General features: G+C 62.4%; 1 protein-coding gene across 1 annotated transcript in view; it reads right to left on the bottom strand.

The window, feature by feature from the left end:
* LOC119094011 (rho guanine nucleotide exchange factor 11) overlaps nucleotides 1–24766 on the bottom strand; it is a gene marked incomplete at its 3' end in the record, with an annotated part of 83938 nt that overhangs the window by 51430 nt on the left and 7742 nt on the right. The window contains exons 4-11 of the mRNA XM_037217062.1: nucleotides 24571–24669; nucleotides 23778–23870; nucleotides 22777–22976; nucleotides 21933–22110; nucleotides 20417–20531; nucleotides 15455–15616; nucleotides 13604–13654; nucleotides 11684–11755 (exon numbers count right to left, since the gene is read on the bottom strand). Coding sequence (XP_037072957.1) covers nucleotides 11684–11755; nucleotides 13604–13654; nucleotides 15455–15616; nucleotides 20417–20531; nucleotides 21933–22110; nucleotides 22777–22976; nucleotides 23778–23870; nucleotides 24571–24669 — 970 coding nt within the window. The remainder of the gene's footprint in view (nucleotides 1–11683; nucleotides 11756–13603; nucleotides 13655–15454; nucleotides 15617–20416; nucleotides 20532–21932; nucleotides 22111–22776; nucleotides 22977–23777; nucleotides 23871–24570; nucleotides 24670–24766) is intronic.

Raw genomic sequence — 24766 nt, 5'->3', positions numbered from 1 at the left:
ATCAGCGGAGTGGGCACTCGCGCCCAGAGACAGCCGCCCCTGGCAGACCAGGCTATCTGCCTCCGCAGCCGTGTCGTGATGGATCGGCCCGTCGTCTGGCGGTCAACATACCGCTGAGGCGATTTGCGGCAACAATTGGCAGTATTTCACAGGCACGAGTGCCTGACGCCGCGCGGCACAGAGCGGAACCTGTCGGACGCGGTGTCTGCGCTGTAAGGCCGCAGCAGCGCTGCCAGCGGCCGGGGTGGGCTGTCCGCGGTTCACCAGTCCACCCTTGGTCGCCGAATACGGGGAGACGCCCGACCGCCCCTCAACCGTTGTCCTACTCACGGTCCACTGCTCCACCCAGAGAGTGACGCACTGGTCGGGGAGTTCAGTGTCGTCCAGCCGCCAGCCACCAGCACTAGACCTGCCCTGCTCCCTGTCCCATCCCGGAGACGCCGCTCCAATCACGCCCTCCTCCGCCGGATGGACGGGAGGCCGCCCATTCCTCCGACGGTGAGTCGTTGACCGGCACAGAGCGGGCTGGCTCCCCGACCAGAGCCACTCCCGACGCCCCTCGGACCGTGCCCTGCCAGCGGCGTCTGCACGGCAGGCGTCACACCCACCCCGGCACCGGGGCGCCGGCCAGCGCCACTCCAGGCGCCCCTCGGACCGTGCTCTGCAAGCAGCGCCAGCCCAGCAGGCGTCACACCCACCCCGGCGCCGACGCGCTGGCCGAATAACTCAGCCCTACGTCGTAATTTATATCTCGACATTTCTCTTCGGTGGCGCCGGTCAACATTTCGCCTGGAACATTTTCAGCGTCGATGACTGCCACTGAGGCACGACCACATGCCAGGCGGCGGCAGACTGGGCCCAAAGCCCAAACCCACAAAACACAAACCGAGAGCAAGCTATACCAAATGCACTGATATGGCCATTTCCTGCGTTCTCTATTTGCCGTCAGAGCAGCGCTATTTCTCCTCTCAGTCTAGGCAGTCACACAATCTTTTATTTCTCGCAGCTCTCATTGCTATCCAACTGCGTCGTAAGCGATGGCCACACATTGAAGATTGTGAAAAGGAACCTAAAACAATGCGTCGGGCCCTGAACCGTTTGCAGCGGGTCTGTGTCTGGCTCTGAGCCGTTTGCAGTGGGTCCGTGTCTGGCTCTGAGCCGTTTGCAGTGGATCCGTGTCGGACTCTGAGCCGTTTGCGGTGGATCCGTGTCGGGCTCTGGGCCGTTTGCTGTGGATCCGTGTCGGACTCTGAGCCGTTTGCGGTGGATCCGTGTCGGGCTCTGGGCCGTTTGCTGTGGATCCGTGTCGGACTCGAGCCGTCTACAGTGGATCCGTGTCGGACTCTGAGCCGTTTGCTGTGGGTCCGTGTCGAGCTCTGAGCTCTTTGCAGTGGATCCGTGTCGGGCTCTGAACCGTTTGCAGTGGATCCGTGTCGGGCTCTGAGCCGTTTGCAGTGGATCCGTGTCGGGCTCTGAGCCGTTTGCTGTGGGTCCGACGCCATCGGAGATGTTTTAACAAAAAAAGCAACAAAAAAAAACCGCGAGATGACATACGCCTGTGGCCCATCGGTCGGGCGCTATGGTGGCCAATAAAAAAGTATGTTGGCAGGGACGCGAATACGGAAGGAAAAATCACTCATACACTAAATGAATCGCAAATTGCTATTTGCGATTGCATTTCAATAATAACTAGCTTGATTGCAATGCATTTTTAAAAGCATACCTATCACGTCATCCGTAAACCACGTTGCGCATGGAAAGGAAAATAGATTGATGGAGCGAGCGGAAGCATGACGGGGGAGGGAGCGGGAGGTTTTGGACGAGACATCGTTACTCAGGAGTGGTTACCAATCATCCTAAAACATTATTTAAAAAAATAAAAGACGACTGATTCATCTCGTGATAACGAAAACGGCCGTCATTCGTTTCGCATGTCTGGCTCAATTAGGGGCCCTTGGACGTCCCTTTTTGGAACGTCACGCTGAACACACCACCAGGGGAAGAGGGGAAAGCGTTACCAGTGCGTAACTGAAGGGGGGAGGTAACAAGTGGCCACAAAAGCGTGACATAATTTATGGACGCCTATTGACATCGCTCCGAAGTTAACTAGCTGAGCTGTTTTGGATGCATTAGGGCTTATTAAGTTTCATTGTAATTTTCTTGGATTGCAGCAGCAGATTTAGACTGAAGGGCCGAACGCCTCAGCAGACACCGGGGGAGGGGACCCTCAGCGATGTACAGCGCTCCACTCCTGTCAGCTTCACAGCGGGGCGTCGCTGGGCAGCCGAGAGGCACTCGCCGTCATGCGCCGGCGCGCGACGGGCCCGCACCGGGCCGGGCTCAGACCAGCGGCGCCACCGCCGCCGCCGGGGCGCCCCTGGCGACGGCGCGTGTCCCCGGAGCCGCGGACCCGCGCACCGCGGCGCGCTGACGCAGACCGAGCCGGATGGGCCGGCACCGCTCGGAGCTGACCGCGCCTGACCGTCTGCGAATCAGTGCGGACCGGGCGCCGACAGATGCGTCTAGAGGTGGCCGTTCGCGCAGCGTAGCAGCCCGCGCCGGCCGACGGTGTGCGGCGGCCATGCACCGCGCCTCGTTCGCACGGCGGCACACGCCGCCACCAGCGAATGCGTGGCGTGGCAACGCGTCGCCACATTAGCCGCGCTGGCGCTGAGGCGGGACGTCGACCGTGCACTGCGCTGGGGACGGCCTGTTGCATCGGAGCGGAGGAGGATGCCGGCGGCAAATGAGAACACAACACCGGCGCGTCTCGTTATCATCGGCAATGGGACACGGACGGACACGAACACGGAGCCAGCATGTCTAATGAGCGCCGCAGCTGTGTGCGCGGAGGTCAGAGATCCACTTGCTCGACGGTCGATGTCTGGCCGGACAGCGCACGCCCCGAAATCCCGCTTAGCACGTGACAACGTCGAACCATTTAAACGCTGCGAGACAAAGTTCCGCAACACGCGCGCGCGCGCGGAAACAGAGCGGGTGTGCGCCTACCAGGCGACCTGCGGGCAGAAACCGAGCCTGTCTGGACTCGGCATTCGGCGACGCCGCCCACGCCTCGGCCCACTCAGGTGTTGACTCGCGCGTTCACTTCTCGGCGTCCACCAAGGCCGCGCGAAGGGAGCGGCCGGCCCGACCGGTCTTCGTCTCCCTCCTCCCGTCCCGTCTCGCCGCCGTCGGCGCGTCCGCACGCGCGCGCGCGCGCGCACCCGACGCGACCAGAGGTCGGCGAGGCGAGAAGGCAACGAAGCAAATCAGCTAGACCTTTGCTAACACCGCAACATCCGACTGACACAGCATCTCTAACTGATGCCCGAGGACTCACTCCTACCTGCGTCCTCACAGCTCACGTCACACTCAGCCCGACAGGTCCCGCCAGTTGGGCGGGCGCGTCTGGGGCAGGGGTGTAGGCCGGTCTGCCGCCGGTCCAGCTCGGCCCCACCCGTACCGCTCCGGCGCCGCCACGACCCGCGACTTATCGGACGCCTCCCGCTCCCGCTCAAACTAATCGCCCTCTGATGGCTTTATGATGGCCGAGGTGTGACGCACCATCGCGCCCCATCAAACCGATAATTCTGTATCTTTCACACCATGTTCAAAGTCGAGTCACACTGAACATTGGCCGAAAACGGCGGAAGGTCACGGGTTCGTGGGTAGCAACACCCACATGCTCTCGCCGCCCAATCAGCTCTCTCCTTCCCTACCAAACGTTTGCGTTGAGTGTTTCAAAAGCGACAAGAGGATCCCATCACGCACACTGCTCGTCACACAGCAGCGACAGGCCGGCGTTACGCACGACATCGACGGTGCGCCTCCGCCCCGACACGCGCCCAACGCCAAGCCTCCCCCGGCCGACTCCTGCAGCGGCCAATCGCTGCCGGTGCAATCATCGGCCGGCGTCGGGATGGCGTTCGGCACCGCTAACGACATCCGCTCCGACCTTCCCCATCCCGGCGGGCGTACGGCGCGGCCGGCGGCCGGCGGCCGCGCCGCCTGAGCGGTGACCGGTCGGACGGGCCGCCCCACCGGCGGCCGCCGTGACTACCGTGTACAGGCGAGGCTAGGACACGTCCGACGGCCGGCGGCTTCTGTCAATGATCACTCGATCCATTTTCTCTGCATTTTCTCTGAATGGTTTGCACGGACGGCCTTGTGTTCAGGGTATCTGCCCAGCATAGTTTGTGGCGTATGCCCTGAACCCACCACCCAAATTGTTCATCTGGTTCAGCGGACGCACCTGCCATCGCACTTTCGCCAGACAGGACTGAGGAGATTTGCGTGCCGCACAACGCTGGGTCACGGCCACCCCTCGCTTGAGCTCACCCTCACTGGCCAGCTGTCAGCTGACCTTTCCATGTCCGTCGGGTCAAAGAAAGCCCCCGCTCTGGGACTCGTACGTAGAGCCGCTAGATAACGAGTTCAGCATATTTTTCCTGACCATGGAGACAGCATATTAATTTGTGGGTAGACGCGAACAATGAGTACATTGTTCTTATAAGTGGAGGGTAAATCACATTTCGAAGAAATCTGGACTGCGTTGGGACACGACTGTGGGCTAAACTGCAGTTCGGAGGAGCTATGGACTTCAGAGCACATTCAGCGCAAATATTATGACACTAGTTACGGTTCCAACTGATGAGACTCATGCCGCCTGCCGGTAACCACCAGAGCACACACATTCAACGTCGAAACAGCCCGTGCCGTGACTTCCTCGTAATTACGATAAATACAAGGTCACTCATGAGGGAAGCCAAATCATTCTCATCAACAAACGCTATCTGCAAGAATGACCTGTATTTTACTCGTCACATAAGAGAAAATTTATCGGAGATTGATGTTTACCCTCTCAGCATTCTGTATAACGATCTGGATGAGCTCAAAGCAAAACAAGCAAAACTGTGGAAGCAACGCCTTCCATACTTACCACGACCAAATTTGACGGCACTTTCAAGTAGTTACTCAACTCTAAAAACAATACCCAAGTTAACGAGGTAACTTTTGACTCGCGGCACTGTGGGGAGGGCCAAGGGCACATCTGGCCGGGCCATCAGCGTGATGGGTCAAGAAGCAGTCGAAAAGATCCCACCTGGTATTGGCAGTGCGCCAAAAACCCCAGCTCTCCGGCGCAGACAACGGCTCGGCCCCAAAAGTCGGCAATCCACAGCATTTTGACAAACCATCTGATCCGTAAGACTACCAGACATAGCCTGTCCTACAAAGAAGAAAGCCCGAAGCTTTGCACCTGGCTGAAGGAGTAAATTCTGCCCCTTTGACAACTTCTTTGATTATTGGCGGTTTTCCAAAGGCAGATTTTAATTGCATAAAACGTTGAATCGCCAAAGACAGCGCACCCGGGGTCAGTAATCAGCAGCAGAGGTGCACCCCACTTCCGTGCACCCACTTAAAGGGCCTGTCGGGTGCACGGTCAGCAGTCTTGGGACATTCTTCCAGGACTGTCGGGGTCAACATTATTCTGGTCATTACAGATCACTTCGTGGTGGCAATCAATATGTTCTAGGAGCACCTGGAGCGGACGTACGCCGACACTATCGACCTCCATCGACCGCAGGAGGATGGCGCGTCTCCCCTCACGTCCCGGGCGGCTCCGGGGTGGCTCCAGGACTACTTCGGGATCACTCTGCCTCCAGAAGGTGGCAACAACCTTGCCTGTGCGGTCCCGATCTCACATCCCATTTTCCTCATTTGGGCCTATTTGGGCCCATATCCTCATTTGGGCTCATTTTGGTCTGGAACACCAAGTCTAACAGGTGTCACCCACCCGTGTCAAAGACCTCAAGCTGAAAATCCGAGTGCCGTGCAAGAAGCACCAGTCGGCCACGTGCGCCCACGTGCGGGCACGTGCGTCCTAGCCGTCAGGCAGGTCCTGCGGCCAGCTGAGCTCTGTGGAGCGGGTGAGCGGGACAGCTGGAGCCTGCACTGAAGTTCGATGGGTGTGAGAGTGTGTGCGTATGTGTGCACTGACCGCGGTCTAAGTAATGGCGAAAACCGTCCATGAGTGAAGTTTCGTTTGAACACTGGATTAATGTTTTACGTCGACAATCCGACTTATTGACTCTTTCAAAACGTGGCACCCTTTTAGGGGACAGCTTGCATTTCGAATTCATTAACGCCAGCGCGTACGAAAAGCTCACATATCTTGAAACCGTGGCCTGAAAAACGACCCCAAAGCTGCCAGGGCGAGCCAGCGTGCCACCGGAGCGGCAGTGAGCCAGCAAGCAGCGGCCTGCGGGCTGCGGTCGACAGCTGCCCCACCTCTGGACAGACGGGTGGCCGTGAGCGGTCAGACGGCGCGACGCCCGACCGCGCCGCGTCCGCCGCACCGGGCCGTCCACTGCGCTGAGGAGGCGGCCCCGCGGCGGCCGGGGTCTCCGCGAGCGACGCGGGTGGAGAGCCGCCCCCGGGAGGCGGGTGCCCAGAAATGACGTGCAATTTAATCCGCACCACATCCGCCTCGGGCACAATCACTTCACCGAGCCGGCCAGGGACGAGAGACGGCGCAACACGCCGCGCGGCGCATCCGCATCCGCCGCGATCACTTCTTCGAGCTCGGGATGTACGCCAAAACGTGGGAGTTCAGGAAGTTCAGGGAACGCGAGAGTTCAGGGACGAAATGAGGCACGTGGGACGATCATACGGGACGGGCACCGCGCACGGCCTACCGGTGCATTAGCTGATCCGATGGTACGCATCGAAAAGGACAACATTACTACCGGTGCGCTGATTCAAAGTGAAATCACACGAGCTATTTCGGGCGCAACATCTCCCGTCAAATGTGACATGTGGAAATAACGACCAATACAGGAAGCTGTCATCAATAAAATATCTAGGATACATGGCAGATACATGATATAGCACAATACTGACGTGTAAACTATGTATATGTATACGTTATATATATTATATTTCTATACATATATGGTTTCAAAGGAACCGATCATTGTCAATGTAACGCTATCATTTGTGACAATTCACCGGTGTTACGCGATATCTGCACAACGACGGAAAGCGGGGGATACCAGTACCAATCATTGCCAACTGGCGTCCTATATTTGCCCACTGATGTGAAGTAAAGGTCAGAACCTCCACTGCCAGCCTCCGACTGGTCTCCCTCTTAACTTCTCACCCTCCAAAGCTGCTCTGATCTGCTCAGCTTACGGACCTAACCGTACAGCCGGCAGCTTCTGTCAGCCGCTCGAGTCCAGACAATCATTCAAAGAACGGCTTCAGTTGACGTCCGGAGGCCACCCAATATCCCACGTCGATGCTCCTCGCCGCGGCCTTTAACTCGGCACCCTCCAGCACTCCCTAAACGACGCGAGGCGGCCGACCGGGCGGCTCGGCGCCTTTTCTCGCGGCGCCTAACATGGTGCCGCGCGCGCGGCCGGCCGCTGCTGGCGCCCGGGCCAGTGGCCGGCCGCGGGCGGCGCCGGCCGCCGCTCCACCCACCTGGCGATCCCCAGCGCCGCAGCAGCCGCTTCAGGCTGTTGTTGCGCCGCAGCGACGAGGCCTTGCACTCGGCCGGCTCCTCCATCGGTCGGCGGCGGCGGCGGCGACGGCGGCGGCGGCGGCCGGGCCGACGTCCCACCTGTTACACACCGAGCCGGCGGGCGCACGCAGCCCGCGGCGAGCGGTCGGCCGGCGCGGCGCACTGGCCGCCGGCGTCGACGCGCGTCGGCCGCGGCCGCCGGCGCGCCGCACCTCGCCCGGCCCAGCCGCCGGCCAGCCCGGGCCCACTCACTTAATTGCAAGCCGCAGAATGGGCCGCGCTGCCAGCGCGCCGCCGATCGCCGATAAAAATAGTCGCCGCTGCGGCAGGCCAGCTTTTGATTACGGCGAGGCACACCCGAGCGCGGCGGCTAATTAATTGACGCGGCCGCGGCGGACGCGGCGCGGCGCGGCGCGGCGCTGACCCGCGCGAGGTCAGGGGCGCTCCGGCGGCGGCCGGCGCGCCCGGCGTCGGCACCGAACACACTGGCGGCCGCGGCGCGCGCCCCGCCCGCCACCGCCGCACGGGCGCACGGCGAGAGGGCAAGGTCAGGCCGCCTCCGGGAGCGGCCGCCGCGGCCCGGCCCGCCCGCCGCCGCAGACGGACGCTGACCGTTCGCGCCCGCGCCCGCGCGTGGAGGAACAGCACGGGGCGTGGCACCAGCGCGCCACCCAAAAGCCGCCTTTCCAGAGCGCGCCCGGCGACGCCGGGTTGGCTGACGCTCTTTAAAAAAGCGATAGCGCGGAGAAACAAAACAAATTATGAAGTTGGCAGTGCTCGGCTGGGCGGGCGTTCCGGCTGGCACGGAGGCGCACACCCCGTGCGGGGCGGAAAGGGGGGGGGGGGGGGCGGGGGGATCGCCCGGCCGGGTTGCCGCCAACAGCGCCGGCCAGCCGCGACGGCGGGCGGGAACGGGGCCGCATGCCATCGATTCTGGAGACACCACCGCCCAATAAGATTTCATTTCGTCACGCTTCGGCCACCTCCATAAGTTAAATCGATGCGGCGGGAGGCTGCTCTGGCCGGCGTCAGCCGCGGGCCGGTCGCCGCCTGGGCCGAGTGCGAGCCGCACCCGAGGGGCGGCCGGCACACGGTCACACGGCGCGCGCACAGCTCCAGCCAGGCCAGCCTAACGGCGGCGGCGGCGGCGGCGGCGGCGGCGGCGGCGCCAGGCGCGCCAGCACGCCGCGCCGAGCGAGGATATGGTCCAACTCGGGTCACATACTGCTCCCGAGGGAGATATGAGACCTGGTCCTCCGTGACTGCAGTTTCACGGATGCACGATCGCTCCATTCTGCAACTGGACGACAGCCAACTTGCTCCAATGAATAGCCCAAACTATTGCACGTTAGAGTCAAGGCTGCGATTTTTAAAAGCCGCTGAATTGTACGGGGAACTTTAAATGCGCTTACAATAATAACGAGCAGAACGCTGCGCAGCACGTTGGTCTCAGGAGGGCCTCATCTCAGGCGGGGAGAGTTGTAATGCACACGGCTGTCGTCGAGTCCAGGCCCCGCCCACAGAATCACAGCCAGGAGCCGGCGCCTCCGTACTGGGCCCCTCTGCTCTGGTCGGTCACGTCTTATATTGCCAACGGCAACATGACAGGACGTTCGTTTCCGGCATTGAGAAAAGTCACGGTAAGAAAAAGGCTAACTGCAATGGGCCAAAACGACGCGACCATTTCTGAGCATTACGACGATAGGCTACTTGTTCGACGGTGCCATAACGGCGTCACTAAAAATGATAATGGCACGAATGTGTTCGTTCAGTGTGGAAAACAGATACTGGACACCACTGCTATTGGAAACAGAGCCAATCAAATAATGCCAGGGAGACATCCCATTAGAAGCGGGTGAAACTTTGCGCCGCCTTACCCACCAGTCACCTGCCCCACAACTGATCCTGGGCAAATGGGCAGAAAACGAGCCGGCATCCTCCCAAACCCCCCGGATCGGCGGCCGCCGTGGTGGGTGCGTGGATATTCCCGCCGCACCGATCCCCCGCCCCCCGCGAGGAACGACGGTCACCCCATCGTATCCAGCGACGCATTACCGCCGTGCGTGTGTGCACGTGTGTGTATGGACCATGGACAGAGCAGAGAAAGGGAACCATCAAGACAGGAAGAGTGAGGGAGGAAAAGAGACAGGTAGGGGAGAGACAGAGAAAGGGGAGGGGAACGGAGATGAGAGGAGGGAATGGGAGAGAGCGAGAAAAGAGAGAGAGAGAGAGAGAGAGAGAGGAGAGAGAGAGAGAGAGAGAGAGAGAGAGAGAGAGAGAGAGAGAGAGAGAGAGAGAGAGAGAGAGAGAGAGAGAGAGAGAGAGAGAGAGAGAGAGAGAGAGAGAGAGAGAGAGAGAGAGAGAGAGAGAGAGAGAGAGAGAGAGAGAGAGAGAGAGAGAGAGAGCAGCATGTAGCAGCGCGCGGTGGGGGCCGCGGCGGCCGACACGACCGTGATGGATCACCAGTGGCGGCGCGGGGCGCGTGCTGCGAACTGCCTCCAGGCCGGCGCCGGCCGCCAAACACGCGGCCTCTACCTATCATTTGGGGGGGGGGGAGGGGACGTCCGATCGGCGGCCGGCTGGCGGCGAGAGCCGAGACCGGCCGTTCGCTCGCTCCCCTCTCCTCTCGCACAATGCGCCGGCGCCGCGCCGCCACTCGCCGCAAACCGGCCCACAGCGGGCGGCGGGCGGAGCTGGTCGGGCGCGGCCCCGGCCCGGTCAGTCGCGCGGCCGCAGGACGGACGGCCGACCCTGACCCGGCTGACCACGGCCGGCCGCCGGGCGCGGGCGCGGCCGCAGCCTCGCGCCGCCGACGGCGCGGCTGGGCGCGGGTGCCCCGCCGGCCGACCGTTGCCGGGGCGGCGGCGCCGGGTGCGTGCCGTCGCCGCCGGTCGCTGCCATTTGCCCGCAATTGATCGCCGCCGGCGTATGTCGATCCGGCGGCGGCTTCCGAGACGCCGGCTGTGGTCCGGCCGATCAGCGAGGATTCGAGACTGCCGAGAGCACTGCCGGATTCGTGGAGTCGCCGCTGCTCGCCCGCCGCGCGGCAGCCGGCGTCGTCACGCATGACCGGCGAGTGGCAGGCGAATGGCACAAAACCCGGGTTCTCGCAAAATTCGCGTGCGGCAGACACACATCGGAGCGATCAGATTGCATCTTCAGGGTCGCGGGGAGTCAAAGATTGCCGGCGCAACTACGGCACAAAAAAGCGCCTCCCTCGCAGAGCCGGAAACACAGCAGCCCAGTTGAGAGGCACGGACACACTAGAGGACGTCACTTCTGCGCCCACTGTGCAGCCCGACCACGCAATCTGCTGGGCAAATAATCGGAGTCCCGTTGGTGGGTCGAGCCGGACGCGGCCGCTCGGAATCGTCCGAATCTCCAAGGACACGCGTTCACATACTGCCTGATCGGTGCCAGGTTCCAGAGGATCTCTGCCGGGGCCTGTCAGCTACGCGAAAAAAGGCGCGATGCACGCGATACAGCCAGCAAAAGCCCACGGAAATACCAAACAATGATGGCTTTGCAACGTAAACAGTTTTACGAGAAGTTATTCCGACGAAACGAGTACGAGACGCTATTCCAGTGAGACGGGTAAATAGCCTGGTCCAAGGCATACAACCATAGTGAAATGAGTAACTTCCGGTCAACATACAGTTTGGAGGCGTCAATATGCGGAGCATCAGGAACAGGGCGAGTCCTAGCCGCCTTCGCCCCACACCCTCCAAACGCCACGTTTCCAAACCCTGCCGGCGTGCGCCATTCGCCCAGCTATCCGAAGACCGGCGGATGTGGGCACATCAGCTAACGACGCATCCTACGCAGGGCCGCGACATCGCATCCCCTGAGGGACGAGAACCGCCGCGAGCAAAACAAGACCTGACCTGACCTGACCCAAAACCTGAAGCGGCCCGCACGCGCCCGCCCGGCTATGCGCACAGGCCAGAGTCGGGCTAGCGGTGAACACCGACCGGCTCCGCTGTCCCGCGGCCACCAGAGCGCCGCCAGTCCAGACGTCAGCACACACTCGGGCCGGCCAGCGAGGAGCGGCCTCTCACGGCTGTCTGAGCGTCCAACTCCGTGTCAACGCCGGACTCCACGTCAATGGCAGTGTGTAGTCACCGGCGCGCGAGCGGCTCGGTGCCGCCGCCGGGTACTCACCGGAGGCGCCTGGGTCCGTCTCCGGCGTCACCTGGTCGGGTGATTCGTCCCGAGACCGCTTCGATCTGTCGCCTGCAACGGACGTGGGTCGGTCAGACGCGCCGCCCGGCCCTCCGCTGACCGAGCTCCGATTAGAACCATTGAAGGACCTTCAGCGCTCGCCGGTTCTAGTCATAAAGACCAAAGGGCGATTACAACCGAACCCAAAGCGTTCATACATCCCAACCAATCCCTGGCCAGACTAGAAGTTTACGCCATTGGGGACCCTACCCAAATTCTGACCTCATCCTCACGCCATTGGGGACCCTACCCAAACCCTGACCTCATCCGGACTCTGGCCGGACAGTGCCCTGACTCTGCCCCCTCCCCCCTCCCGCCTGTGTTGGACGGAGAGCCGGCGAGCCGGGCGGTCCGCGCGGGACGCCCGCGAGAGCCGGACCTGTCCGACACGGAGCGCCACCGCCAGCGGCACGCTCTTCCCCAAGACCGGGACGGAGCGCCACCACCAGCGGCACACTCCTCCCCAGACCGGGACGGAGCGTCACCACCAGCGGCGCGCTCCTCCCCAGACCGGGACGGAGCGTCACCACCAGTGGCGCGCCCCTCCCCAGACCGGGACGGAGCGCCACCACCAGCGGCACGCTCCTCCCAGACCGGGACGGAGCGCCACCGCCAGCGGCACGCTCCTCCCCAGACCGGGACGGAGCGCCACCGCCAGCGGCACGCTCCTCCCCTGACCGAGACGGAGCGCCACCACCAGCGGCACGCTCCTCCCAGACCGGGACGGAGCGCCACCGCCAGCGGCGCGCTCCTGCCCAGACCGGGACGGAGCGCCACCACCAGCGGCACGCCCCTCCCCAGACCGGGACGGAGCGCCACCGCCAGCGGCGCGCTCCTCCCCAGACCGGGACGGAGCGCCACCACCAGCGGCACGCTCCTCCCCAGACCGGGACGGAGCGCCACCACCAGCGGCACGCTCCTCCCCAGACCGGGACGGAGCGCCACCACCAGCGGCGCACTCTTCCCCACACCGGGACGGAGCGCCACCGCCAGCGGCGCGCTCCTCCCCTGACCGAGACGGAGCGCCGGCGACGGCGCCGTCCGCGAACGGCTGAAAGGCCGCCGGACTGGCACGCAATGCGCTGCCAGCGGCGTCAGAGCGACACCGGCCGCCGGCGCTGCCGTCTGAGGCAGCGGACCCGCGCGCCATGCCCCGACAATGGCGCGTACTGTGACGCTCGACGTGTTTCAGAGGGGCGTTTCGTAGTGTTAACCCCCCTTCGCGAAGCCGCATTGAGCGTCGCATCACACAAAATGATACTGAGATAATCGGAATGGTTCGGGATACTATAATCCTTCCTGAACAAGCTCCCGTGACAATGTGAAAAGATAGAGCGTAACATCCAGGGGAACGAAACCAGCAAAGGAGACTGAGCACAGGTCAGTAACATAAGTGGCAGCAGCTAAACGACACTAAGCCTTACAATTCACTGGTTCTTGGTGAGAAGTGCTTAGCTGTTGCACACGGTGATGAGAGGCGGCTCGCAATGTGCCAGCCCAAACAGCCGCCTCCAAACCATAACATAAGATAAGACACGAAAGCAACGCCGCAATGAAGTCAGCGCGAAAAAGTAAAAGGGAATAGTCATTCAGATAAAAAACGCATACCTACAGGCGTGCATCCCAACCAAGCCAATCATAACCTGATAAACCTCAGCATACACACGAAACAGCGCCGAACAGAACAGAGCACCACGTGGTGACAGGCAGGCGAGTGAGGCGGTGTGGCGCGTGGCGCAGCGTGCTTCGCGACGCGTGGAGGGCGTGACGACGCCCCCGTCTGGCTGCGACGGTGCGAGCAAAGCGGGGTTGATCTCTCGGTGCCACGAGCGCGGCGAGGGCGCGGCCACCGAGGCTTACCCGCACTACCGGCTGCCGGGCTGGCCGGCGGAAAAATGATGAAAATCCCGTCTGAGCGGCACGGGGCGAGACCAGAGCCCGGTTAGACGGCCGGGCCAGCTCCGCGGGAGCGCGTTCATCGCTCCCACGCACGCATCCAAACAAAGGAGCACATAGGCAGACGCCACGTGACGACCGAAGGTGGTGACCGCCCTCCCCCCGAGCGCGTCACGCGCAAGGCGTCGCCGACCACTGGCCAGCGGTTCGGGCGGAGGCGCAACCTCTGACCGCTGCAGCGCCGCGGGCGTCGGCCGACCGACCCGCGGCGTGCGGGCGCACCTGGCGCCGGCCGCCGCCACCCCCGGGAGGGATTAACGCCGAGCCGGGACGGGCCCGCGAGAGGCCGGCCGCCGCCGCCGCCAGCTGGGCGCCGGCCGGCTGCTCGGCGGCCGCCGGCGGCGCCGGAGTCGGAGTCGGAGCCGGAGCCGGCGCTGCCCCGCTTTCGGCTGACAGTGCGGGCGGCCCGGCCGCTGACGGCTGTCGGCCAGTAATGGGCCGGAAAGCGCCGTCCCGCAGACACGTGCGGCCGACACGCCACGCACGGCCGCTGATGGCGCCGGCCACGTCACGTAGCCGACCTTAAGCACAATGCGATCAGCGCATGCAAATCGGCCGCTTCGAATCAGGAGCAGCGCGATCAATCGGCGCCAGCGGCACGCCGCGTCTGGCGGCGCCCGACCGGACGGGGACGGCGCGGCCGGCCGGGGGACGGCGCGAACGAGGCCAACCTGCTTGACGCGACATTGTCGCCAGTGAGTGCGCCAATCTGGCTCGCGTCTGAGCCTGGACGGCAGCGAGGTCGACCGCGCGCGCCACTGATGAGTCCTTCCAGAGAACTCCACAATGACTGCAGATAAACCGCGTTTTTCTCGTGCGCGCCAATGAGACGCGTCGTCAGCACGGCCTGCGTGGTCGCCAGCCCCCTCTATCACTCCTACGCCAGCATGCACGCTGTCAAAGTGGGCTTCCTTACTAAGCAGAAACCCGCGCCATACTCGCATCTCCATGACTTATTACGGAAGCAGCACACACTGCCGGGTGGGGACGGTCTCGGCCGGGCGACTGCAGGGCGCCCGGCTGGCTGCAGACGTCGCCACTCCGCTGACCCGGTCGGAGAGACGAACCATTGAGCGGCCGAGACCTGCGCTGCTCCAATCAGACAGCCAGTGTTGACCGTGTCTCCATGACAACGGCTGGCCTCCAGGATTATAGGACGGCATATTACGCAGGCTGGGGATAGTCCACCGACGGGCGGAAAGTACAGCGCACTGCGCCAGGACGTTGATAAAGGCAACGCGGAGGGGGGGGGGGGGGAGCACTGAAGTATTGCCCATAAGATCGGAGACCGCGCTTACCCACACTCCGCGCTTACTCACTCAAACACACCTCGCGCTCACCCGCTCAACCACTCATACATCTCGCACTCACCCATACCTTGCGATCATCCGCTCACCCGCTCACCCCCCCCCCCCCCACACACTTGGCGTTCACCCACTCACACACACCTCGCGCACTCCCGCTCACCCACATCCGGCGCTCGCCCGTTCATACACACACACACACCGCGCTCACAAAGCTCATAACGCATTCATTTCAGTCAGTGTGTGCTGCATGTAGGGCAGCGCATCTCAAAGTCAGCCCCGTCAGACAGCAGCATCGACCCACCTGATAACCAGCATCGGAAAACACATCGAGCACCAGCCGACGCACATGAGCACCACCCCGGGAATACAACACCGGCCCCTGCATACAGCCGAGCGCCGCTCCCCCCCCCCCCTCCCCTCCCTCCTGCCAAGCGGCCGGCCCACTCACTCTGTCCGAGGTTGAAGCTGCCGCCGGCCATCTTCTTGCGCTGCTCGGGCATGATCTTCTCCATGAGCTTGCTGATCTTGTCGCCGCCGCGGCGCGGGTTGGCGCCCACGCACTGCTCCTCCACCGTCCGCAGGCACAGCTTGTGTATGTTCATTTCGCAGTCTGGCGGCGGCCGGCGCGGTCGGATTAGCCGGGCATATCGGGAGGCGCCGGCCGAAAATGGACGGCCAACCGGTCCGACCTGTTCGTTACGTCTGGGACGCACAACACCGAATTTGTCCTGATGAGTCAGGCGGCAGCATGGATATGGCGCGGCCGCCACGCCAACAAAGCACGGCGAGGAAACAGCATGTTGTGTTTGCGGCGGGCGCGCCCCAGCCGACTCACTGACCCCACCGGACTCATTCATCTTCATTATCATGTGCAATATGCACACATACATACATACATACATACATATATATATATATATATATATATATATATATATATATATATATATATATAATGCAGTACTCCTTACGTGTGGTGCAATGCTCGATTAAAGCCAAAAGGCTAAATGTTACGAGATAGAAATGAAAATGCAGCTGTTATGAAAAAGCACACCAAGAAACGTAATAAAGACACTAACATCAGGTAAGTCGACCACTTTGTACTCAAACACTGCCTGTCACGTTGGTCCAGTCTTGACATAAACACAACACCGCTTTCGGAGGCTACGACAGACGGCAGGCAGCTCAGGAGGAGGCGGAACGACATCCAACCGCCCTGCACGACATGGGCAGCCGGGAAGTGGGCAGATCCAAAGCGCGCCCCTCCCCCCCCCCCCCCCATGTCGTCGCGTGCTTACCCACAATGGTATGACAAGAGAACAGCGGCCGAATCGCCCTCAGGACGCGGGAAAGCAGGCGGGGGGGGGGGGGGGGGTACAATTGGCCTCTGAAGACGCCACAGCCATCGCGGTGACCGTGCGTGACCTCTGCCGCGCCCGGCCAGCGACTCCACCACCGGTGACATGTGATCTCGAATCGCGCCCTCGAGACGGCCCGGCCGCGGCATCCGCCTTTTACGCGCGGCTGGGATGGCGGGCGGCGGTACCGCCCCAGCCTGCGGGGTAGTTCAAAATGTGAGAGAATATGGGGCTGGATAAGGAGTTTGAGAGTCTTGGGTGAGAGATAGTGACGCGTCCTAATATATACAAAACAGAACGGAGTTGTACTTAGTGCCTACCTTAGATATGTCATACTTCCAGGAGAGGGTACGGCTGATAGCAACTCCCAGCACTTTTATGAAGGGCGAGGGGGTTAATACGTAACTGGAGATGCTAAGAGGAAAGGATGGGTGCTCATGGTCTGCGGCATTCTGACAAGAACGGTAAATTGGTGGGGCTCATCTTCAAGGAATTGGCAATGAAGGAGAATTCGACCCGAGGACAATCACGTCCTGTCGCGATTTTCGGGCGGATAGGTGGTCGGAGTGGAGGGCGTCGAAGATCTGGGTACCGTACGCGTAAGCACCGGACGACGGATGGAAGGCCGCTTGTAAAGATGTTCAGGATTGGACCCGCCATGAACACTAACAGACACCATGAGGCAAGGCAAGTGATAGCGAACCACCTCACCCGCCAGCCGCCGCCGATCAGGGTAACCCCGAAGCCATCGCCGATCGCTGCCGCACTGCTGCAGCTGGTGAAAACGACGCCGTGGTTAGCGCTGTCAAGAGCTCGATCGAGGCCTGCGGAGGTGACGGCGACGACACAGACTGTGTCCACGCAAACCACCATCTGTTGCTCAGCGCTGACCACGGCTGCCCTCCTCCGTCGAGTGACACGAACTATACACATACTGCGGAGGGACGACGCCGTAGGCGCCGAGACGAACTCAGAACTACCCACGGACAACCTTTTCGCAAAATTCCACAACACGTGTGAAACTGACGCCGACCTTTGAGTGCTAGCGGGTCATGAAAACCTCGTTTATGAATGGGACGAAGTTAAACTTACTTCCACTAATATGTGAAAACATGCACGTGACGATAACGTGTTGAGTAGATAGAACAGCAACGAGGCCTACTGGCGCAATTTGATCTGAAGCAGCGGGGGAGGCGCACCATTTGGCGACCGATAGTCCACGTCAGGACTTCGGCCTGAATCTGCCAGACAGACAGCCGCCCGCCTCGGGACACGACCGGGTCCGCGTCGGCGGCGCGACGGACCAGCAGCTCCTGTCTCCCGTCGGACCGCCGCCGCCTGGTCCCGTCAGGCCCTGACCCGACCCGTGCCCGCCAGCGTGCCGGGCCACCCCGGGCCGCCTCCGCCCTGCGGACGTGACACCGGCCGGCCGCGCCGGGACCGGCGGTGGGCGCGTGACCGGCGGCGTCCGACCCGGCGCCGCTCGCGGGGAAGGCAGACGCCGCTCCGCGGCGAGCGGTGCCGCGTGCCGGTGCGGCGACCCGCCTCTGAGGCGCCCGCGCCGCCCGTCGGCCTAATCCAGTTCGCGGCGCGGCCGTCAGCCGGCCGCCGGCCCGTCTGACACACGTCTCCCGTGCCAATCAATAGCGGCCGTCGCCGCCCTGACGCGAGCGGCCGCGGTCGGGCCCGGGGCGCCCCGCCAGCCCTCCGCCCGGCCCGCCCCGTCCGATGACCGGCCCGCCCGGCCCGCCCCGTCCGATGACCGGGACGGGACGGGGAGCCGTTCTCAAAGAACTGCGCGCCGCACCGTCACCTGCGGCCGGCCGGAATCCGGCCCGCGCGGACACACGTTGCGAAGTTTGTCCGGGTGCCTGCGGCGCGCCGCGAGCTCGGGTCTATATTTGGGCCGGGCCGACACCGGGGCGGCGCCGGCCCCGGCTAACTGCCGACACCTGAACCTCTCGCTGGAAATGGAGCCCCGTGAGAGCCGTCACGTGCCGCGGATACTCGGTCCAGTCATCACACTCGGAGCGAGACCAAGCTGGGCGGAGTCGGCCGGCGGATACGGTCTGGCCGGGAGATCCCGTCCACCCGTCCATTGGCGGGCAGATTCGGCCGCCCGTTTGAAGGTGATGAGGTTCTGTCTAGCCGCCACGTGGCGTTGGGACTCGGTCACCAGTCACTGGGTGCTGACTGACGACGTGACCGTGACATAAATATTACGGGCGATTGTCACGTCGTGATGGGATACCATCCAGTCGTTACGCGGCAAGACCACGTCACATCGAACTTAATGGACAAGTGGTGATGAAATACATATCCGCAATCACGGACTAGCCTTTAACACGAAGAACACGACCACGCACATCCGTCGCAGGAAATAAATCTAAAAGCACCGTCCTGCTCTGCCCGGCTCAGCAGCCACACGTCCGCGACGACGGCCGACGCGCGGTCCACAGATGAGCCGCCCACATAACAGTGAGCTTCACACGCTGGTAACGGCGTCCCGGCAGCACGAACTAACTCCGTGCAATTACCGGGCTGTCACAGCTTGCTGTGCAGCTTACCAGAGAGCACGGTGCCTGCGTTACGTCTCTGCTGTCAGGCGGTGGGTTTCAGAAGCCTGGGGCTATCTTAAGGCCGCAGGCGCATCGATTCGGCGCGAGGCGCTAAGCTGATAAACCGCCGCTCAGTCCCGTTTTCCTCGATCAAATACATGGTCCGCTGTCCGCCAGCCTTGGTAAGTACCCTCGCTATCTCCATCTCTCAGTATCATCATCCGCAAAAAAGCATGTGCGGGATGGCAGGACGCGTCGACAAATTGTGGCTGGCGCAAGACAAGCCTGGCCGGGTGACAACGTGCCTCAATAGAATTACAAGGCAAACGCCATACGGGCAGTCAACGCTTTGTTTGAGCAGAGCGACCCGCGTCGCCATTCCTCTTGTATGGGGCACCAGCGCCTGCATTGGCCATACTAACACTTCAGAGTGATGGCGCAACCGCGATTCCAATAAACCTCCCCCCCCCCCCCCCCCACGTGAGCGCACAAGGCGCTGACTATTCGGCCATTGCGCGAGGGAAGACTGCAGTGACAGCAGGATTGGTCAGTAGGACTAGTAGAACTGCAGTGTCAGCCCAACCTGTGAGTTGAAATATTCCAGATTTGACGCAGGGCTTGTCGCAGAAAACACAATAGTATGCCCGGCCAGATACCGCTTCAGAGATCTGCATTTCAGTCAAGGCACCCCCCCCCCCCCCCTCCCCCGGCCCGAAGGAACGGCCGCCATAGCTCCCAATATGTACGCCCACAGGCCGCGCGTCACGGCCGCCCTGCGTGCGCTACACTCCAGCGACGCACGTACAAACGCGGCCGCGATGACACCGGACTGAGCCACGAACTGTTCTGCAAACGGACGGCACTCCTACCGGCTGACGGGTCTACTAACTATCCCGCCTATGGACCGAGCGGCCCACCCTGACAGACGGTCCGATCGCATCGAGGCGCGCGCCCTCTCGCGGGGCGCCGGCACCCTCCCGGCGCCACGGCCCTACATTGACTCAGGCGCGTCCCTCTCACGGAGCGCCAAAGTTCTCCCGGCGCCACGGCCCCAAAAGTGACTCAGGCGCGTCCCTCTCAAGGCGTCACGGCCCGACAATAACTCAGGCGCGTCCCTCTCACGGAGCGCCGGTGCTCTCCCGGCGCCACGGCCCCAAAAATTACTCGGACGCGCCCCTCTCGCGGCGCCATGACCGGACAGTGGCACAAGCACGCCCATCTCCTGGCGCCATGGCCCCAAAAGTGACTCAGGCACGTTCCTCTCGAGGCGCCACGGCCCGACAGTGACTCAGGCGCACCCATCTCACGGAGCGCCGGCGCTCTCCCGGCGCCACGGCCCGACAGTGACCCACGAGCGCACCTCCCACGGCGCCACGGCCTGACAGCGACCCAGTCGCGCCCCTCTCGCGGCGCCACGGCCCGACAGTGACTCAGGCGCACCCATCTCACGGAGCGCCGGCGCTCTCCCGGCGCCACGCCCCAACAGCGACTCACGAGCGCACTGGTAGCCCTGCGGACTGATGCCACGGATGGAGTCGCCGCACACGTTGCACGCCGTGACGATGTAGTATTGGTGCAGCTGGAACTGGTGGCCTCGGATCGCCGGCGGCTGGAACGGGTCCGCAGCGTCAGCCGGCGGCACGTGCGCGGCCGGAGGTCAGGTCAGCGGGCAGGACCGGCGACGGAGGCGGGCCGCTCTGACGTGACGTGGGGTCGGCTAAGATGGGCGGCGACGCGACGCCGCGGGCCATCATAGGGGCCGGTCAGCAAAGACGGCGAGAGGGAGTCAGACCGGTCACTCGTCACCGAACCCGCGCAGTGATGCCCGACCTCAGGATCGAGGCGCCGCATGGCCCTTGTGCTGCTCCATCGCCACAGCCGACGGAGAAGCGCTCGGCACAACACAAAACAGGCACACACAAACTGGGCAGCAGGTAGCGGTGTTCATACAAGCACCGAAATGGTTTCAGTACAAGACCACATCATGTCTTCTCCAGCGACAGTTACCAACCAGCAGCTCACGTTGCATTGCTGCTCCAGTGAACCAGGTGCTTTGTCAGCTTCCCGTTTGGACGTCGGGAGCGTCGTTACGTTCTCCATGGAAGAGATCAGCCTCTCCGTGCAGCCAACCATCAAATTACATTGCTTATTCAGCCTGCTGACCTTTCTGACCAACCTTTCAAATGCAGCATTGTCTAATGCGAAACAGATTCCTTCAGAAGCGTACGGCTAAAAGGTCGGCGGCAAAATCGCCTGGTCTGGAATTTCCAAGCTTGCCCTGCAGACCCAGCACAAACGCATAACACTGCTGAGCGGGTAGTTTAAGCTTGGGGATATTCCTTAACGAAGCGCTGCCGGGGTCTACCCCGGCGAGCAGAGTGAGAGAGCGCGGCCGCCGGCCGGCCCGACAGGTGGCGGGTCAGGTCAGAACATGGCTGGTCAGGCCGCTGACCTGCCGTCCACAGGCACCCGACGGCCGGCTCTCACGTGCGAGCTACGACAGGCCCGTGGTCCGCGCCACAAGCCAGGGCAGAATGGCCAGGCGGCCGAAGCTGGTGTGGGCCGCAGCCCATTGCCATTACTTGGGCGGCCATGTTTACCTGCTGACCACAAACTGCTTCGGACCCGATTCGAGAACATCCCACCAGGGCACCCATTCATTACCACGAAAAGGTCATGACCGTCAAGTGGAGAAACAACCCAAACACTGTTAAAACGATTCCTAAACAGGGCCAATAACCGTCACTACGGCATCTCAGGGACGGAAACCGACACCGCGCTGACCTCCCCACCAGCACAGGGCCAGCAATTAGCAACACAAGTTCATACGACTCAACGACACGGACGGCGCGGGATCCATCCGAGGCGGGAAAACTCATTCCACACAAACACCGCAAGGAGTCCCAGCAAACGCAGAGTAGCACCATCATAACAAGCGGGGGCTAGCCCGTGCCTCTCCGCTCGCCAACGGCAAAATCGTGCCGCTCACGCTCGGCGGCCGGCCACGCACCTTCTTATGCCGGTTGAGCAGTTTTGACTTGAAGGAGCGCTCCTTGGAGACGAACATGGGGCAGTTGTCGACGATCTGCTGCACGGACGGGCTGCGGTAGTTGAAGTGTTTGTGCAGGATGGTGGTGAGACTGGACGCCTGGGTCTGCGTCTGCTCCGTGGCGTTCTCCAGCTCCGACCTGCGGCGCAGGGCGGGCCGGCCGGCTCAGAGGGCAGCGGGCGCTCCGGCGGCGGCCGCCGCTGGCGTGGGAGCGGGCCGCGCGCGTCCCAGGCGGGCAGGACAACACACCGACCGGTGGTGTAGGAGCGGGCCGCACGCGCCCGAGGCGGGCAACACACCGACCGGTGGCATAGGAGCGGGCCGCACGCGCCCCAGGCGGGCAGGACAGCACACCGACCGGTGGCGTAGGAGCGGGTCGCACGCGCCCCAGGCGGGCAGGGCAACACACCTGACCGGTGATCACTCTCAGCCAGATCACGGCGCAAGCCGTCAGTGCGCACGGCTACCGTCGCCACTTAGACGCAGCGCGGCAGACGTCTCGCGCGTAAGTTACACGGATACACAGCGGCAGACCCAGTGCGCTCGTGAAGGAGGCGTTCGTCCCGTTCGTGAGACTCGTTGCCGAGTGCATAATCAGACGCTGACTCTCTGTGCAGACAGTAACGGTAAATGCTACACGCATAACGTCCACGGGAAGGAGCTGACCATCATGTGGTAAATCGTCACGCGTTGCAGCGCAACAACATCGACGGAAGCGCGCCAACATCTCGATATGGACATATCGGAGCTCGTAGAGATCCCCACGGTCTGACATTCCCCGTCTCCGGTTCGCCACGGCACTCACGACTGGTACACGGTCTCCAGCAGCTTGACCAGCACGTCCTCGATGATACGGCCCTCCTTCAGCTTGTCGTGGCGCGCCTCGTCCAGCTCCGAGTCGCGCGGGCCGAACATGGCGCCCAGGCCGGCCGTCCGCTTTCCGCGAAAGTCCGCCAGCTGGTCGTTGATGTCTTCGCGCGCCCGCGCTCGCGCCCGCTGGAATATCTGGGCAGGCCGCGATAGTGCGTCAGCAGGCCGCCAGAGGCGCTGGTGACTGTTGTACCAGACGGCACTGGTATTTGTGCTCGGCTGGCTCCGGGGGACGGTGCTGACGCGGACTTCCGATTGTTGTGGCCGGGGCTGACTCCAAACCAATTACAGAGCTAAAACATAACGGAGTATAGGGACTACATAAATATTTACTTATCTCTTGAGAGCTTTCACTGAAGCAAGGAGCATCAAATGTGTTAAAACACGCCAGCGTTAGGGGACAGCGTGATAAACGGCGATGATAACTTGGGCTTTTAGGACGCTGGCCACTATTATCATTCCGCTAAAATTACAAGGATTTCAGGAACATCACTTTTGATGACAACTATTTCTCAAATTACTACAAGTTGGAGCCGGCACCGATCACCACACCGACAAAATGACTGGCATCCATTCAGCGTCAGACGCCAGGCAAAAACAACAGACACACTGCGCCAATCATCAATCAGGTTGACAGCAGTCGCGGAGTGCCGCGCTCGCCACGGTCACGTGCCGAGGCAGAGACAAACAGACGTGAGCCAGCGGCCATGGTCGCGACCCTAGCCTGCCGCGCTGTACTGCCCATGGCAGGGGTCGAGGGGGCAACCCGCCGTCGGGACCGAGGGGAGGCGGCAGCAGAAGGGGCCGGAGGGAGGCGGCCGCGGCAGGGACCGAAGGGAGGCGGCCGCAGAAGGGGCCGGAGGGGGGCGGTCGCGGCAGGGACCGAAGGGAGGCGATTACGGCAGGGACCGAAGGGAGGCGACGGCAGCCACTAACCGTGCGCAGCTTCTCTTCTTTGTCCAGGTCATGTAGGAGGATCTCGTCTATCTTCAGCAGGGAGCCCTCTTCGATGCCACTCACCCGCATCACCTGAGGGGGCGGCGCCGGCGCATCCGGTCAGGCCACCCACTCAGAAAGATCGAGACGAGCTCGCTCTGGGACGGTGACGGACGAACTACTAAGCTGCACGATGAGTCTGCGCTGTCTGACAGCCAGCCAGTACACACACGAAACCGACACGGCCAGTCTGGCGATCACGAACACGTCAGCATTCACGGCCGCTGAACGAGCAGCAAGACCCATCAGTGTCGTAACGGAGTGTGTCCTTGGCAGGCGCGCGGACGGACAACATTCGTGGAAAGGCTACCAAAGCATTGCCTGGAATGCAACCACCACGTGCCTACTTCTTTCGGGCACACGCGATTCGGCCATCGCAAAAAAACGATAGCCGGCAGGGCTGGCCCACATGCCTCCGCCGGTGCAGCCCACGCACGTGACGGCCGAGGGGTGACCTCATGGACAGGTGACGCCGCAAGGACGGACGCACGTCCTTGTCCCAAGGACAGTGACAGGACCACGCACGGGCCAGGCGGACGCGGCAGGACGCGGGTCGACGGCGGTGCAACAGGCGGCTTCCCTGGCGCTGCAGGGACAGCAGGCTGCGCGTAGGCCGCGGGACTGGCGACGTGCGTTACGTCACAACAGAGGGAGACCACTGGTGAGCGCGGGGTCGGGGACGCTGCCAGTGACGTCATCTGACAGGCCGTGCGGGCCGGCCGGGTCTACTCACGGCATCCGGCACGAGGAAGCTGGAGTGAATCTCATACGCCCACCGGCGCATATCTTTCGCGTTGCCCTCTTTGTACAAATCACTGATTAAGTAGAAAAACTGGAAGAACGAGAAAAAGAGCGCGGTTACCGACAGCATTCTCGCGCGGCGGCACGTCACAGCGGCACGACTTCGGTCACTTGTGGCATGAAACCCG

The sequence above is a fragment of the Pollicipes pollicipes genome, unplaced genomic scaffold (assembly GCF_011947565.3).
Source record: "Pollicipes pollicipes isolate AB1234 unplaced genomic scaffold, Ppol_2.1 Scaffold_4002;HRSCAF=4701_pilon_pilon_pilon, whole genome shotgun sequence".
Taxonomy (NCBI): Eukaryota; Metazoa; Arthropoda; class Thecostraca; order Pollicipedomorpha; family Pollicipedidae; genus Pollicipes; species Pollicipes pollicipes.
This window is presented reverse-complemented; position numbering and strand designations above follow the sequence as displayed.